Source organism: Mustelus asterias, chromosome 4 (assembly GCF_964213995.1).
Source record: "Mustelus asterias chromosome 4, sMusAst1.hap1.1, whole genome shotgun sequence".
In the NCBI taxonomy this organism is placed as follows: Eukaryota; Metazoa; Chordata; class Chondrichthyes; order Carcharhiniformes; family Triakidae; genus Mustelus; species Mustelus asterias.
In genome coordinates, this window is record NC_135804.1 from 24,496,220 (window position 1) to 24,512,810 (window position 16,591).

Genomic DNA, 16,591 nt, shown 5'->3' on the forward strand with positions numbered 1-16,591 from the left:
AGTGAGAAATAGGGATTACCTATGCCGCAGATTTACCCTTTAGCACTGCTGTTTCAACAGAAATCACAATTCTAATAAAGGTATCTCTCTACTTTTATTTGAGGCCAAAGTGACTAAAATTGAGGACAGTAAACTGGGGAGTACACAGCATTGCGTGATACTTATACAATAGCTAATGTCTAATAGATAACTGGCCAAAGCAGAGATTAACACTCATCCACAAACAATGTGAGGGGCAATTTTATTGTAGCCAATCCACCTATCCTGCACGTCTTTGGACTGTGGGAGGAAACTGGGGCACCTGAGGAAACCCACGCAAATAGAGGGAGAATGTGCAAACTCCAGACAGACAGGTATCCGAGGCCAGAATCGAAACCAGGTTCCTGGAGATGTGAGGCATCAGCACTAACCACTGTACCACCATGCCACTCTCACAGTCACCTGACACCTTCCAGACTCTCCTATCTGGTGTAATGTATATCCTATTCATTAGAACTGTCTGGGTCCACTGGTTTGTACTTGCTTTGTGAATATCCTATCATTAGGACTGTCTACAGGCACTATAAGAGTTGCTCTTCCCTTTGCTCAGTAACTGCATTGTTCCGAGTAATGTGGTTCTTTTTACTTAACTACGTCCCATCATGCATTACGTTATTAACCAAGTTATATGCTTTTAATACAGAATATTTTCAGAAATACATGTCTAAATTCTCTAACAGTGGCAATAGGTGCCCCTATGCAAAAAGTATTCTTCAGGCACTGTGACTGTGAGAAAGACTTTCAAAGTCCACAAACTGATCACGTAGTCCCATGCTCTCACAGGGTAAATGTTACTGGCCAAGGTAAATAATCTATACTAATAATTATTGGCTCATACCCAGCTGGGGTGAGCAAGGGGTGGGCAAATGACTTTCCAAAATTGTATAATGAGAGTGATGTAATTTCAGACTAGATTTGGAACTGCCCCAAATCTCTCTCCTTTGTACATTGACCAAGCTTGGAAAATAAAGAAACGTCTTTTTACCAGAGTACCTGTCTCCGCGAGTCTTTGTGTTTGTTGAGCCGTAATTAAATGAAAGCCTGCTTAATACACAGTCTCTGAAAAACGCTCCTACAACGTGACATATACATTGCAGTTTTCAAAAAAAAATGTTCAAGCAAACTTGCATCAGAGCTCAGTTTTTAGCACTGAATCTTACCTTTGAAGTCATCACTAGTTCGTGATACACAATATAATCTGGTGTGTAACCCATGCCAAACAGTGAACTGGTCGGGTGCAAGTGGCAAGGCATGCCTGTTCTCACATTCACGTACTCTCCTATACCCTGCAAAACATTAAAATCATGTTACGAGTTATTCAACTCTTAGAGATTAAAAAAAAGCCAAAGTCTGCAAAGCTAAGGTATGCAAATATTGAAGAATTGGAAATCATCCCTAAAACTACAGAGTTAAGATCATGTACCGAAGTAATAGTTAAATAGTTTCTAACCTTGAGTTTTGCAGCCTGATGAAAGTATGCCGCACAGATGCATTTTCTGATGATGTCCCAGTCAGTACCACAAGATACAATATTCATACGTTGTTGCATCATTATATCCTTCAACTGGGAACGCACTTCTCGGACCTTAAACGACAACGGCAGACAAGTCCATAAACCCATCATAACTTTCACCTCACACTTGCTCCAAATTTTATTATTTCTCCTGATATCCCTCTTCGAATTCCTTTGCCCTCCCCACCACTGATATGGAGATGCCGGTGCTGGACTGGGGTGGACAAGATGAGATGCCACACAACATCAGGTTATAGTCCAACAGGTTTGATTGAAATCACAAGCTTTCAGAGTGCTGCTCCTTTTGTCACCTCATAGAAATCATAGAAACCCTACAGTGCAGAAGGAGGCCATTCGGCCCATCGAGTCTGCACCGACCACAATCCCACCCAGGCCCTACCCCCACATATTTTACCCGCTAATCCCTCTAACCTACGCATCCCAGAACTCTAAGGGGCAATTTTTTAACCTGGCCAATCAACCTAACCCGCACATCTTTGGACTGTGGGAGGAAACCGGAGCACCCGGAGGAAACCCACGCAGACACGAGGAGAATGTGCAAACTCCACACAGACAGTGACCCGAGCCGGGAATCGAACCCGGGACCCTGGAGCTGTGAAGCAGCAGTGCTAACCACTGTGCTACCGTGCCGCCCCAACTGTGCTACCGTGCCGCCCCTGACAAAAGTTTGAGATTTCAATAAATCTGTTGGACTATAACCTGGTATTGTGTGACGTCTCATTTTGTCCTCCCCACCACTGACAACTTACCTTAAACAAAATTACTATTCCTCAACAGGGATATCAGAAGTAAGAATATCTTACTGCAGTTATAAAGGGCCTTGATGAGACCACACCTGGAGCATTGCGTGCAGTTTTGGTCTCCCTACCTAAGAAAATATATACTTGCCATAGAGTGCAGCGTAAGTTCACTAGGCTGTTACCAGAGTTGGCGGGACTGTCCTAGGAAGAGAGATTGGTTCAACTGCGCTTGTATTCACTAAAGTTTAGGAGGAGAGGAGGTCTGACTAAAATGTATAAAATTCTAACAGGGCTGGACAGGCTACATGCAGGGAGGACATCTTCCCTAGCTTGGAATCTAGAACCAGGGGACACAGTCCCAGGATACGGGATAGACCATTTAGAACTAAGATTAGGAAAGATTTCTTCACTCAAAGGGTACTGAATCTGTGGAATTCTCTACTGATGAAGCCAAACTAGACCCCCAACAATTTTTCTATTTTGACATAAATGTGAGGAAAGGATACTTCCTTCCAGGAATGATTCCATTGACAAAGCAGGGATTTTTTTAATATAGTAAAACAAACTTTATTCAATAATACAGTTTAAATATGACTAACAAATGAAGCAACTTAACCATTAACAGTTGAACAATATTTAAAAATGAAAAGAAAACAACTTCAATTTCTAACTTATCACTGTTTCAGTTCCAAATAAGCAACATTCCTCAGAGCCTAAATGCCACTTCAAATACAGTTAGCAACCTTGAATGTACTTGTTATAATGAGTGGACAGTCTTGAAGCTTTCATAGAGAGATAGAGTTCCAGAATCCTGCAAAATTCTCCTAACTCCAACCAGGCTTCAGCTGCAAACTAAACTGCTTCCTGCAAAAGCTATTTTTCTTTGCTACAGACTCAGGACTGTACATTAACCACATCATCACATGACCCTGGCAATCACTCTAATCAGAAATCCTTAGGGGAACTTAAGTTAAAAGAAAAGTCCATTAACTCTACTTGACATAATCATTTACAAGGCTAAACTAAGTGATTGTCCTGCTCTCCCAGCATGAGAGTTGCATTCCCCCCAGACATGCCGACTGTTTGTAGCATGAAGTCGAATTTTTAAACATTCCCCTTAAAAGCAAAAAAATATATTTATCCATATCAATTGCACTACTATCATCACACATCACACTACCACAGAAGGTAGTGCAGGCCACGTTGCTGATCGTCTTCAAGAAAGAGAGATTTGTTTTAGATTTTAATGGCATCAAACAGTAAGAGGAGATAACGGGGATATGGCATTGAGATAAGAGGATCAGCCATGATCATATTGAATGGTGGAGTGAGCTCAATGGGCCAAATAGCCTACTCTTGCTCCTAGTTTCAATGTTTCTAAGTCAGCAGTATGATAGAATACTCTCCACTTGCTTGGAAAATGCAGCTCCAAAACACAAGACACTTGACATCATCCAGGACAAAGCAGCTTGCTTGATTGGCACCTCATCCACAAATATTCACCACTGATGTAGTGGCAGAAGAGTATACGATCTACAAGATGCACTGTAGGAACTCACCAAGTATCCTTAGGCAGCACCTTCCAAATCCACAATCACAACCATCTAGAGGGACAAAGGCAGATAACTTTTGGGAACACCACCACCTGGAAATTCCCGTCCAAACCACAGACCATCCTGACTTGGAAATATATTGTCGTTCCTTCAACATTGCTAGGTCAAAATCCTGGAACTCCTTCCCTAACAGCTCTGTGGGTGTACCTACAACATATGAACTGCGGCAGTAGATGGTACAAACTGTGGCCAAGGTGCATCAGTGACAGAGGGGTACAGTGACGGAGGGGTACAAAACAAGTGGGTTGCTTTGTCCTGGTCGTGAGTTTCTTGAGTGTGGTTGGAACCATATTCATTCAGGCAAGTGAAAAGTATCCTATCATGTATCTGGCTTGTGCCTTGCGGAAAAGCTTTGAGAAATCAGGTGGTAAATCAATTGCAATAGGTTGTGGAGCTTCTGACATCTTGCAGCCACAGTGAATTTCTGGTCAATAGTAAACCTCAGGACCTTGATGGTGGGGATATTTGGTGATGGCAAGACAATTGAATGTCAAGGTAAGGTGGTTAGAATGTCTACTGTTGGAGACAGTCATTGTTTGGCACTTGCCTGGTGATTACCACCTATTAATCCAAGGCTGGATGCTGCCTTGAGCAGCAGATGGGGCTAAGCAATGCCATAATCAATGGGTCAGGTCAAAGCTCTAGAGCATTGTCACATCCAGTCATGAATATTAGTAGACTATTAAAAACAACGGAAGGAGGAATCTCCAGGTACATCCCCATCCTCACTAAAGCTGGAGCCCACCATTTGTGTGCAAAAGGCAAGATTGAAGCATGTGCAACAATCTTCAACCAGAAGTGCTAAGCAGATCTCCAGGTCCTGCTGCATGCAGGCACAGACCTTTCCACAAATCTGAAGAGATGTGAATGGAACTGAACACTATACAATCATCAGCAAGCACCCTCAGGTTTGACCTTATGACGGAAGGAAGGTCATTGATTAAATAGCTGAAAATGGTTGGGCTTTGAGCACTATCCTGAGGAACTCTTGCAGCAATATTCTGGAGCTGAGATGGTTTGCCTCCAACAAATCCAGTGGTTGTGGGATCTCTCTAGCGTCATTTGTGTTCTAGTTTCACCAGGTTGGCACCTCATGTTTAGGTATTCCCAGTGCTGCGGCTGGCATGTTCTCCTAGACTCTTTATTGAATCTGAATTGATGGCGATGGCAGTGTGAGTACTGAGCCAGGCCAAGAGGTTATAGAAAGTGGTGGAAGACACCTTTGTTGCCGCTGTCGCCCACAGCACCTCAAGGATGTCCAGATCTGAGCTCCGAAATGTGGCCTGAATCTATGTAATATGGTTCAGGGTATCCTCATTGTGAAGACTGTTTTCACAAGGATTCTATAGTGGTCACTCCTACCAATACAGTCATGAATAGATGCATCAACAGAAAGTTTGATGACGACAAGGGCAAGTAGGTTAGGTCAGAGTTGGCAATGCTGGTGCAGTCCCACCTGGATCACTGTACATTTTTGGTCAATGAATAATAGGACCTATTATTTTGCAAAAATACAATCTCACTCAATGAATTCATCTGGTTACTGAAATAACAAGCACTTAAATCTAAACACTTACTAATGGGCATACCCATGGAAAAGATAATAGTACAGTGACTGCTACATTACCTTTCTCATAGCCTTGGCATGAATAAAGTGCTCATTAGACCAGATGGTAGAATAGTTGTTATTTTTCCACTGCAAGTAAACATTAAGGTATGTCAAATGGTCACTTTCTGGTACAGCAAACTTCTCTCTCATTTGATCACTCTCTTCCTCGCGACCCTGTAATTTTGAAGCAAATACTATAATGAGTACATTTGTAGATTTAGGCAGCTAGAAAAAGTTTTACACACAGTCTTTCCCTTTTCAAAAGGCAGTAAAGAAAACAAAAATCTTATCCATTCCTGACTCCGCTGAAGATACAAAAATGCATCAAAATGAAAACTTGAAGTCGATGAGAATATTGTAAGAATATGTTTTAAGATTTGTTTGAATTTGCAACGGAAATAAACTGACAATTCTCAAAACAAGTTACCACACACTGCCAACTGAGTGACAGAGGGGAATTGAGAATGACAGCAGTTAGTTGCCAGGTAGCCAAAGCATAAAATCAGGCTTAGAAACCTGATCAAAGCTGAACTATCATGAGCAAGACCATCAACAGTCCTGCTGGAAGCAGATCAATCCTAGTCAGGTTGGATCCAAAAAGCCTGCAGTCAACCCAGTCTGAGGGGGTAACTCTACATTTTAAGTCATTTTGCTTTCAAGTTCAAGCTTTTGGTAATAATTCTGTTGAATTTGTGGTAAAATTGCATCAGCTGTGATTTGGAATCTCTCAGATGTTACAAATTGGCACAGTCTAGTCAAGAGATTGTGTAAATTGACATAATAGACCTATCAGAGATGAAGGGTAAATCTGGGGGCAAGACTGTAGAGGATTTACTTAATCAGTATGTAACAGGGAAAATCGAGATTTCAGAACTTTGGATTAAAAATAGCCAAGAACAAAACCTCAATGGAGAAAGCAGGGAAGTGGGTGATGAGCTTATGCACAAAGCCATGTTTAATGCTATAGAAGCACTGCAACTCTAGCAACTGGCTAGAAAGGCATCAGGAACAGTTCCACATGCGCACTTAACCCATAATGCAGTTCCGGCACTTGTATTAACTGACGCTGCCGCCTTTCTGGTGGGCGGACTGCCCTGCATGCGGATCCAGGCTACAATCCAGCCACCGGTGCATGAGCAGCTAACCCTAAACCTGTCCAGACAGTGGCAGTGGCCTTAGTTTCGCACAAATCCTAATTTCTGCATAGTCTGGCTAGATCATTTGATAGTTAATGGGGCTCTTAAATCCCAAAGTCATTGTCTTGAGCGCCACATTGGCCACGACATATTTATTTACACATTTATTATTTATTATTAATTCCAAACATTGAACAATTGTGACGAATAAAGGCAGCTACAAAAGGAGTTACAAAGCGTGAAAAGGGGCTCCCCTTGAGAGCCCTGCTGCTAAAAAATACCTTCATTTGTAGAAAATAGTAAATGTTAATAAATAATGCAAGATGGAGTAAGTCCATACATTTTGATGCTTCTCAAAGGTTTTTTGATAGCATCTGCAAAAATTCCAATTGAGAAAGCAATAACCCTATGTATTTCTGATGAGAATTTTAAAATTAATGACTGTCAAATGAAGAGGACATTTTGGGGAACAGTCAATCCTAACATGATTCTGTTTTAATTTACTCCCTAATAACAGGTTTCAGTTTGCATCTCAAAACTTAATTTAGGCTGTCTGTCTAGTTGCAAATGATAAAATGAGTTATAAGACACCAGCTGCACTTAAAAGCATCTCTCACTTTCTGCAACCGACATTGCCTCTGCATGTGTAGGAAGTGCTCCCCCTAGTGCTGTGGAACAAATAAAATAAAAGCCAAATGGTTTACAGCTTAAATAGTACAATTGCAGGAACAGGAGGAAAGGATAAAGCAATTAGAATCGGAAAAGACGAAACCTCAAAAGGAGGCCAGTGCTTTATAGGGAAATTGCAGGAGGACAGGGAAAAATTGTGGAGTAATAGTGGTAACACCAGAGCACCAAATTAATGTTTCAAACACATTGATAGAATATCAGCAAAAATATAACAATTTGGAAGAAAAATATAAGTATGCTGAGGAGAGAGCATAAAAGTCAGTGAGGGAGATAGAAGATGTGGAAGTGCATTTGGCGTTTTACATTGGAGTCAAATGGGACAGTGAGTTATCTGCACCGTCAAGCCCAAACAAAGGAAATGAAACAGTGCTGAGTATGACCAGGGGCACTTTTTGTTTGATGGGACTGGGAGACACAGTGTCCTGATGACACATCTCAATTTGGAGATTGTCAACCCCTGGCCAAGGCCCCACATCCTCCAGTTGTTATCTCCTCAGCAAATGATGGCTCTTACAAGACATGAAAATTACTTGGTTGACCAGCAGAACCACTGTGGCTTGCATATCAGGTTCCAGATACCAACAAATTAACAAACAAACCATTAGCTGACGTGGTGAGAGATGTCACAAAGTTGGAGAAAAAGAACATCACCACAATCATGTTTGCTGTGGTAGAACAGATTAAATGCTTGTAGTGACATGCAACATGTAAAAGTGCTGTTGGCAGCCCTGAAGCCAAAGTTACATAACGGTTTATCAAGAATAGTTTGGCAAGGGGTAGGAATTTGGAGGTGTAAGAAATACAATTTTGCAGGCCCTTGGGTATACTGTGGAGGACCACCATAATTAAGTGAACAATATGAAAGAGAATTAAGGGAAGCCTCCAGAAGTGCTTGCAACTGGTTTATGGCCAGTTTATGAAGAATCGAAGTGCAGACTTGGGCAGTTAGACTTGATGGGGAGCATCGCAGACATTGGCTGCGATGATATCAAAAAGGCTGTCATTCATCAAGACCCAGTTCAGTGCTCAGTTCAAGAGCCAAAAGGGAATCAAACTGAATAGGAAATATAAAGGAGGATGGCCCTTATTTTTGAGGCTGAAAGTTGTTCCAAGGTCTAGAAAAGGGCTGGGAGGGGAGCAGAGAAGATAAAAGGGGAATTACATGAAGTCAAAGGGTCCCCTCAGGAGACTTCGGGGGAACAAGCACTGCCTGGTGCCGATTGATGTCTTCTCCAGTTGGGCAGAGGTTTTCCCTTTAAAGTCCGACACCCACTAGGCCACAACTAAGGTGTTCATTTATTTTCTATATATTCTTTCATGGATGTGGTCATCACTGGCAAGACCAGCATTTGTTGCCCATCCTGAATTACCCTTGAACGGAGTGGCTTGCTAGGTCATTTCAGAGGGCAGTTAAGAGTCAACCACATTGCTATGGATCTGGAATCAAAAGTAGGTCAGACCAGATAAGGGCTGCAGATTTCCTTTCCTAAAGGGTATTGGTGAACCAAATGAATTTTTATAATGATGGTTTCATGGTCACCATTCCTGAGACTCTGGCCCCTATTTTATCATTTTCATTCTAAGTGCTGGGCGGACTTGAAACTGGGAGTGTTTCAGATCTGACTTTCAGACCTGTTCTCAGGCGCCCCCATACGCACTTTGCCTGAAAAAATAACAGCGATTTGAATCGTGCTGCAGAAGCTTGTGGGCTTAATGCGCCCAAAATGCTGCAGCTCCGATCAGCGCCACCAACTGCGCATGCACAGTTAAAAAAAAGATAGAAAACCGCTCCCCTGCCACATCAGGCTGGATAATACCTCCCCCTGGCCCCCACAGACAATGCCCCACCCCCACAACATTAATGACACCCTTATCCCCCCATCCCCCAGACCGATCCCCCCTGTCCCCCCACTGATCACACGAAGAGTGGCAGCGGACCCCCCCATCCCACCCACTGATCACATGCAGAGTGGCAGTGGACATCTCCTTCCCTCTCACTGAGCAGAGGCAGATGGCAGCAGCCCCCCCCCCCTCCCCACCGATCTGAGTGAAGCCATCTGACCCACCTACCAACCGACCTGAGTGGAGCCATCTGACCCATCTCCCTCCCCTCCCCACCACCGATCTGAGTCAGAGAGACATTTGACCCACCTACTCCCCTCCCCATCTGAGTCAGAGAGCCACCAGAAGCTCAGAATGTGCTCCTCAGAAGCTGGTGCGCCCGAATCAGAGCTTTGTGGACCATGTCTGTTTCGCACTGAATCTGAATGGGCGAACGCGGTGGTAAAGGGGGAAGTGCCAGTAAGTTTGGGCGTGTGGCCCATTAAGTCAATTTAAATGCATGCAAATGCGTTTAAATTGATGTCGCATCTGTTTCAGGCGCGGTCCCGATGGCAGCCATTTTTGGCCCTTGGCAAAGGGGGAACCGGCATGGAGGCGGGCACGGATTGTGCCACTCGCCTCACGGCCAACTTTACCAAGTTTTCACACCCGAAAATGGGCGCAACCGGATGGTAAAATCGGGCCCTCTATTTCAATTCCAGATTTTGGTTTAAAATTTAAATTCCACCAGCTGCTATGTCCCAAGAGTATTAGCCAAGCCCTCGGGATTACTAGTCCAGTGACATTACCACCATCTCCCCTCCGGGGAAATGGTGAAGAAAGTATTCATCAAATGGAGGCTGGTGAAGTAAGTAGATGATAATCAGGCGACACTTCACCAGACAGGCCATGTAGACCATTCTGACGCTTTAGAGAGCAAAAAGAAAATGGCTCTTCTTCAATGTTCTGAAAAAATCATACAGACTCGAAATGTTAACTCTCTTTTTTCTCTCCACAGATGCTGTCAGACATGCTGAGATTTTCCAGCATTTTCTTTTTCTTTTCAGATTTTAAGTATTCGCAGTATTTTGCTTTTATTTTAATGTCAACTTCACCCTGGGTACAGATCATTTTGCATGTCTGGTGCTAATACAATTGGTAATGGTGGAATACCTACCTATTTATTGATCTGACTAGGTGGGTGAAGAAGCATTGGGCCAAGAAGAGGAAAAGACTAATAACAGGATATTAAAACATCAATATGCAGGATCATCAAGACTCAGTGTACGAACACATCTGTAATCCTAAGGTGCCTCTTAAAGGAATAACAGAGGCACCTCAGGGAGTCCTTTATGAATATGCTTTAAGATTTGTTTAAATTTGCTGCAGAAATGAGCTGACAATTCCCTATAAATATGTTACCACGCACTCCAGAGACTGCTAATCAAGAGGTTCAAAGGTACTGGGCATGAGAGCGGTTGCCACGCTGTCAAACCCAGTCACAGAATGCCAATCAAGTGGTTCAGATGGATTGAGCACAATGGTAGCTGCCAAGAAGGCAAAGTGTAAAATCGGGCTAAAAACACTCTTTGAGATGATGCCATCAGGAATGAGACCATCAACAGGAGAAATTCAGCTGGAAGCAGATTAGTCCCAGTTAGATCGGATCCGATCAGCCTGCAGTCAACCAAGTCTGATGAACCCAGGGTGACTGAATGTTTTAAATCATTCCGTAGTGTTTCCAAGTTTAAGTTTTTGGCAATAAAGCTGTTGGATTTGTGGTGAAATTGTGTCCGTTTTTCTTCTATTCGTGGGACATGGGCGTCGCTGGCTGGCCAGCATCTATTGCCCATCCCTGGTTGTCCTCGAGAAGGTGGTGGTGAGCTGCCTTCTTGAATTGCTGCAGTCCACATGCTGTGGGTTGACCCACGATAATCACAGTTGTGATTCTCAATCTCTTAATGTCACCAGATGGTTAAAAGGATACCAGAGAATGGCTCTGATGTTTAGATTCCATAACTTGACTTTTTTTGCGGCACTGATTGAACTTGTATTGGTGGAAATCTGAGTTTTTGGCAGTTGATCAATTTTTGGTCCTCCTACCAGAAGCTAACACTCAGATGCCAAAATATGATGCTCATTATCGGGGGTGATTCTCCCATTGCGACCCGCAAATTTTCTGGCAGGTCGGGTCGGGAGATGCACGTCGGCCACTTCGTGGGATTCGCGCGTGCGTTCCTGATGCATGCGCGTCTCCCAGAGCCGGAGAACAGTCACAGTCGGGACCACGCTGGAAACCGGCCGGAAGACAGGTAAATCTTCTTTTAATGTATTTTAAATTTATTTTAAATGCGATTATCGGGCCTGATAGCATCTCCCACCCCGCCAGGAGTATTTCACTCCAGCAGGGTTTAGAGTAGCTCCCAACGTTCGGGGAACTAGCAGGAGGCCCCGCTGGAGTGAAGGGGGGACAATCGGAGCCCCCTAGGGGGGTGGGCAGCGGGGGGGGGGGGGGGGGTGCCCGCCGGGCATGGGCACCCAGACAGTGCCAGCCTGTGCCCCCTGGCACTGCTCAAAGGACAAAGTGCCCATGCCTTTGGCACTGCCTATCAGGCATTGGGCAGTGCCAAGGAGACAGGGCCCATTGTGAACGGAGCCAAGGGGGCGATCGGTGGGGTTCCAGGGAGTGGTGTCACTAGGAAAGGGAGATTCAGGTCTGAAGTTGCACTGAAGAAACAGTCGTGATCTAGACCAGTTTTCTCGCCAATTCAGCACTTTTGGGAGAATCGCACACCTCACCACCGCCCCCCCACCCCCCCAATCATTTCTAGGATAAGGAGGAGCACCTCACTCCTCATGTTTCCATATTATTGCAGAAATTTCAACGTCCATGGATTCTATGCAAGCCAGACTGACTGGTAAAAGATGTTTTATATTTCAGCAACTTTAACCCAAAAACTCCAATCAAATTTGCACCATTTTCTACTCCTTTGGTTTGGTTAGATACCAACATTGGAGTTCAATACAGCAATGAATTTCCAACAAAACTGAATATGTTCTGATTTGGTACTTCACTGCCTGTCACATTTGAACATGATTTTAACAAAATGGTAGCCCCTATTTATGCAATGAAATCATTTGGGGAGTTTTATCAGAACAAAAAATAATGTGTCTTCAGTATAAAATAATCCAGGGCTGACTGCATCTGGCTTTCTACCCTTTAATCTGGTCCGTAGGATATTTCCCCAAGGCAGTGTTATCCCCAGCTTCTTGTTGAATGCCATAATCCTAACACACATCTTGCTAAATATTTACTTTAAGGAATTCTGCAATCCACAAAGCCCTAGAATGATGCAAAGACTGCATCCACACAGCTGAGTTCCTGATCAGAATCATAAAAGTTTGTGCCATTGTGACATGGAGTCCACACAGCTTAACGACAGGAAAAGGGAGTGAATGACACTACTGGGTCAATAATAATTCTATTTTAATTTCTCATAATCAGAAATGCTAATACTGCAGTGTTATAAACAATACTGTGTCATTTGCAATCCCGATCATCACCATCAATCATAGTACAAATAAAATCTCAGCAAACAAACCTCACACATACCTTCGGTCGATAGAAGATGGCAGGCACAGAAAGCATTGAGACAATGATGAGGACATCAGCGCTGCAGCTCATGTCACATGATACTATCAACATTTTTGAGAGAGCAGGATCTAGTGGGAATTCCACCATCATCCTTCCAGTTGGAGTCAGACTGCCTACAGAGACAACACAAAAACCAGTATTTAAAAAATGACTGAGTTATGGAAGTGACTTTCATTTGTTCCTAGAGGTCTAAAATAAGTTGAACAGATCAAACAATTGATTGTATAATCTCGTTAGTTAAGGCATTCACTTTTCTAATGAATAAATATTGAAAATCAAGTTTGATTAGACCATCGGTAGCATTCACTGTTGGCATACACATGCCAACATGGGGAGAATGTGCAAACTCCACAGAGATAGTGACCCAAGCCAGGAATCGAACCTGGGTCCCTGGCATTGTGAGGCAACAGTGATAACCATTGTACCACCGTGCCACCCTTTTGAATTCTCACCATTCAACTGGATATGTGCAGCTGCAATTGCACTCAAGAAACTCAACATTCTTAATTTGTGCATCTTGCAACTGGACTTAGTCTCCAATTTTCTGTCACCATTTCAGGGGCGATAACCACCTTGGATTTTGTACCAGGTGAAGTTGACAAGTCAGTGGCATTACAGGCATTTAAAATGCAGTTGGCTACTAGGTTGGGTGATCAGCAGATTTATAAAACCAGTCTCGATGGACTGAATGGTTTTTCATTACCCATTACTTTTTGACATGACATAGGGCTCAAAATAATTTGACTGACATTTCTTTCTCAAAAGTTGAAAGCAATACAATTCCAATATTTTATCCCTGCGGACAAAAACTTAGGTTCAAAACAAACTTCTAAATGCATTCTTCCAATTACCTGTGTTGTCAAGGGCACCCAGGATCCAGAGTTGGTACATAGAATTCAGCATATTATCTTCAGGTGGCGGGTCCATAAAGTGGAACTGGAGTAGATCTTGCACACCCAGTGATTTAAGCAGCAGTACCACATTAGCCAAGTTTGTCCGCTGAATCTCAGGAACAGTGGTGGTCAACATCTCATTTTTATAAGCACTCTGTGTGTATAACCTGCACAGTTTAATAAATAAATCTATTATATTGAGTTGTGAAGTTGAGTTTGTAAAGATGTAAAAGAATTATAAAAACTGCTAGAGGGAAAAACAATGTGTGGTCCCTTTAAAAGCTGGTTTTGTGTTCAACGCTGGGATGTTTAAGATGCAGGCACACAGGGTACGCAGCTTACAACATTTGTAACCAGGACCAAGCATCAGGGTTGCCTTGGTAACAGACTTCGCAGATTTTTGCATTTTTGACAGCCTATCAGTTTAAAGAAGACACTCAGCTAAAAGGAACATATCAAATTTGAATTTGCTGTTGTTGTCAACAGTAGACCAATCTGGATGGAGCAAAGTTGATAGGTCATTCTAGTTATAAAAAGAGGAACTCAACTGCCTGCCGGCAGTTCAATTGAGAGCCAGCCAGATCAGAAGGACATCTCTAGAGCAGTTCTCCACTCTGCCAGCTAAAGAACTCTCTCTGAAGAGAAGTCTCCATCTATCTAACAAAAGGGTATCAAATCAGAAAGACCTTACCGATAAAGAAATCAACAGAGAAACTCCAAAAGCTTCTAAAAGCCATCAGACCTGGTTGTATATTTTCTCAAAGAGTGACTAAAATTCTGTTATTACTGTTTTGGTAATGAATGACCCTTATATTTATTCGAACAGCATTACAGTCGAACCTTCCTTCAATTAATATGTTACTTGTTTAGTTAAAGTTCCGGTTGGTTAAATAAAATAACTTGTTAATTATTCACTTAAAGCGAATGTCAGGTCTTTATGTTAATTAACCTCTAAATGCTAAGGTAGAACAGTTAACATCTTCCCAAACACTTCTACCAGATTACGAAGCAAGGTAAAGGGAATTAACCTCTGCGTCGTAAATTCATGTCTCAAAATGTTATTTTACACAACTTATTTATAGCTGCAAGACCCAACAATTCTTTTTGGTCAAATTTAATACTGCTCACAAAAATAAATTGATCCAAATAAAATGTTTTCAGTCCATTTAGTTTGAGGTCTATATTAATACTGAAAGTTTTAAGTGAATGCAAAAAGATTGCTTTCTATTTCTGTAATGTTCATGGCACAATTTGTCAATTACAAAATTATTCTGCACCTCTGTAGATCAGAACAAACTTCTTTCTAAACTTCAGTATTAAGCAGGTGAAAAAGGTCAGACTTGTAGGGTAGTGACTTCAACAGATTGTTAATTTGGAAGAGCAAGGTACTAGTGAAACAGTTTTGGGAACAGTTTTCCATTCTCTTTTAGTCTACACCATAGTTACTTTATTCATCAAGTAATTTGAACAAAATTGTTAAGTTTCAATTCTATCTTTATTCTGTTAAAAAAAAGCTTATTTGAAATTAAAAAGAACTTGAAAAGGTTTTCTGCACTGCCATGCCAAATTTTTTCTACTCTGAAGAGGTTGATTTTTACCAACCAACATCTCTGCTACTTGACCCAATCTCTCTAGTCACGTGTGGATGTTGGCAAGCTATACAACTGAGTGGGCATCATCCAACATTCACAAGTATGCACAATCCAGTAGTAGTCACTGGATATCTTTCAAGGAGTGAGATATGCACGTAACAGAATTACAGAAAATTACTTGTAGTTACCTAAAACATTGCCCTGGACCTGTTCGCCCAGCTCGACCTGCACGCTGATTGGCATTAGCCTGGCTGATTGGATAAATCTGAAGAGCATCCATACCCATTCGAGGGTTAAAAACCTGTTCAAAAGGTCAAAAAAGAGGCAAGAGACATTAAAATAGTGAAAAAATCATGGCAGCTAAATATATATTTGTAACAACAAGAAATGTACTGTACTGCTCTTGCTTTGTTTTAATGCTTCTTGTTCTAACTGGTTGATAGTTTAAAAATTAGGACGGTATGTTCTTATCTCTCAGAGTGATGCTCTGTTTAAATCAACTGTGCAGAAGGCACAGAAATAAGCAATCGGCATTCATTTTAAAGCCATTTTCTTTCCTTCCATACTTCATTACCTAGCCCAAAGCAAGAAAGTAATTTTGTTTTTCTGCTAATGACACTTTATGAGCTACTCCAAATGTGTGCATAAATGTTTGGAGATTGGGGTTTCCATTTTCTTCCCCTATCTCGAGGGAGGTAAATGTGCTCTACCAAGCATTTCCTACAAATAATCTGACCAATAATGGAACTTCCCTTAAAGAACCACAAATATCCTCATATTTTGTGAAACAAAGCAAATACTGCATTTCATGCAAAAGGACAAACAGACACACTCTCAGTCATACTGAATTATTGGGAGGCAAGACTATGACCTTTGTGAAATGTGCTTCTGTGAAATTTATGGCGGAATATCATAATTCAATGTGGGCTGAATCTTCCAAGGAGGGGCAATCACCATTGAAACACCATAGAATCCCATAAGTGCAGAAGGAGGCCATTCAGCCCACATTGTACATCAATTCTCCGAAAGAGCATCTTACCCAGGCGCACCCCTGAGTGGGGTAGGATGGCAGGTGGATGAGGGGATAGCTTGCTAGGCAAGTGATTGAGGGAGTAGTTTGGGTTGGGGGATCCAATGGGGAGTTAGAGGATCAGCAATATAGTTACCCAGGAGTTTGAGCTGGTTTTAATCCTTCTAACTTTTCCTAGGTAGCGGCACGGTAGCACAGTGGTTAGCACTGCTGCTTCACAGCTCCAGGGTCCCGGGTTC

At 42.4% G+C, this 16,591-nt stretch overlaps 1 protein-coding gene across 1 annotated transcript in view; it reads right to left on the minus strand.

The window, feature by feature from the left end:
- dhx38 (DEAH (Asp-Glu-Ala-His) box polypeptide 38) overlaps positions 1 to 16,591 on the minus strand; it is a 105,273-nt gene that overhangs the window by 41,330 nt on the left and 47,352 nt on the right. Inside the window, exons 19-24 of the mRNA XM_078210651.1 lie at positions 15,511 to 15,623; positions 13,689 to 13,897; positions 12,796 to 12,950; positions 5,554 to 5,709; positions 1,490 to 1,624; positions 1,200 to 1,325 (exon numbers count right to left, since the gene is read on the minus strand). Coding sequence (XP_078066777.1) covers positions 1,200 to 1,325; positions 1,490 to 1,624; positions 5,554 to 5,709; positions 12,796 to 12,950; positions 13,689 to 13,897; positions 15,511 to 15,623 — 894 coding nt within the window. The remainder of the gene's footprint in view (positions 1 to 1,199; positions 1,326 to 1,489; positions 1,625 to 5,553; positions 5,710 to 12,795; positions 12,951 to 13,688; positions 13,898 to 15,510; positions 15,624 to 16,591) is intronic.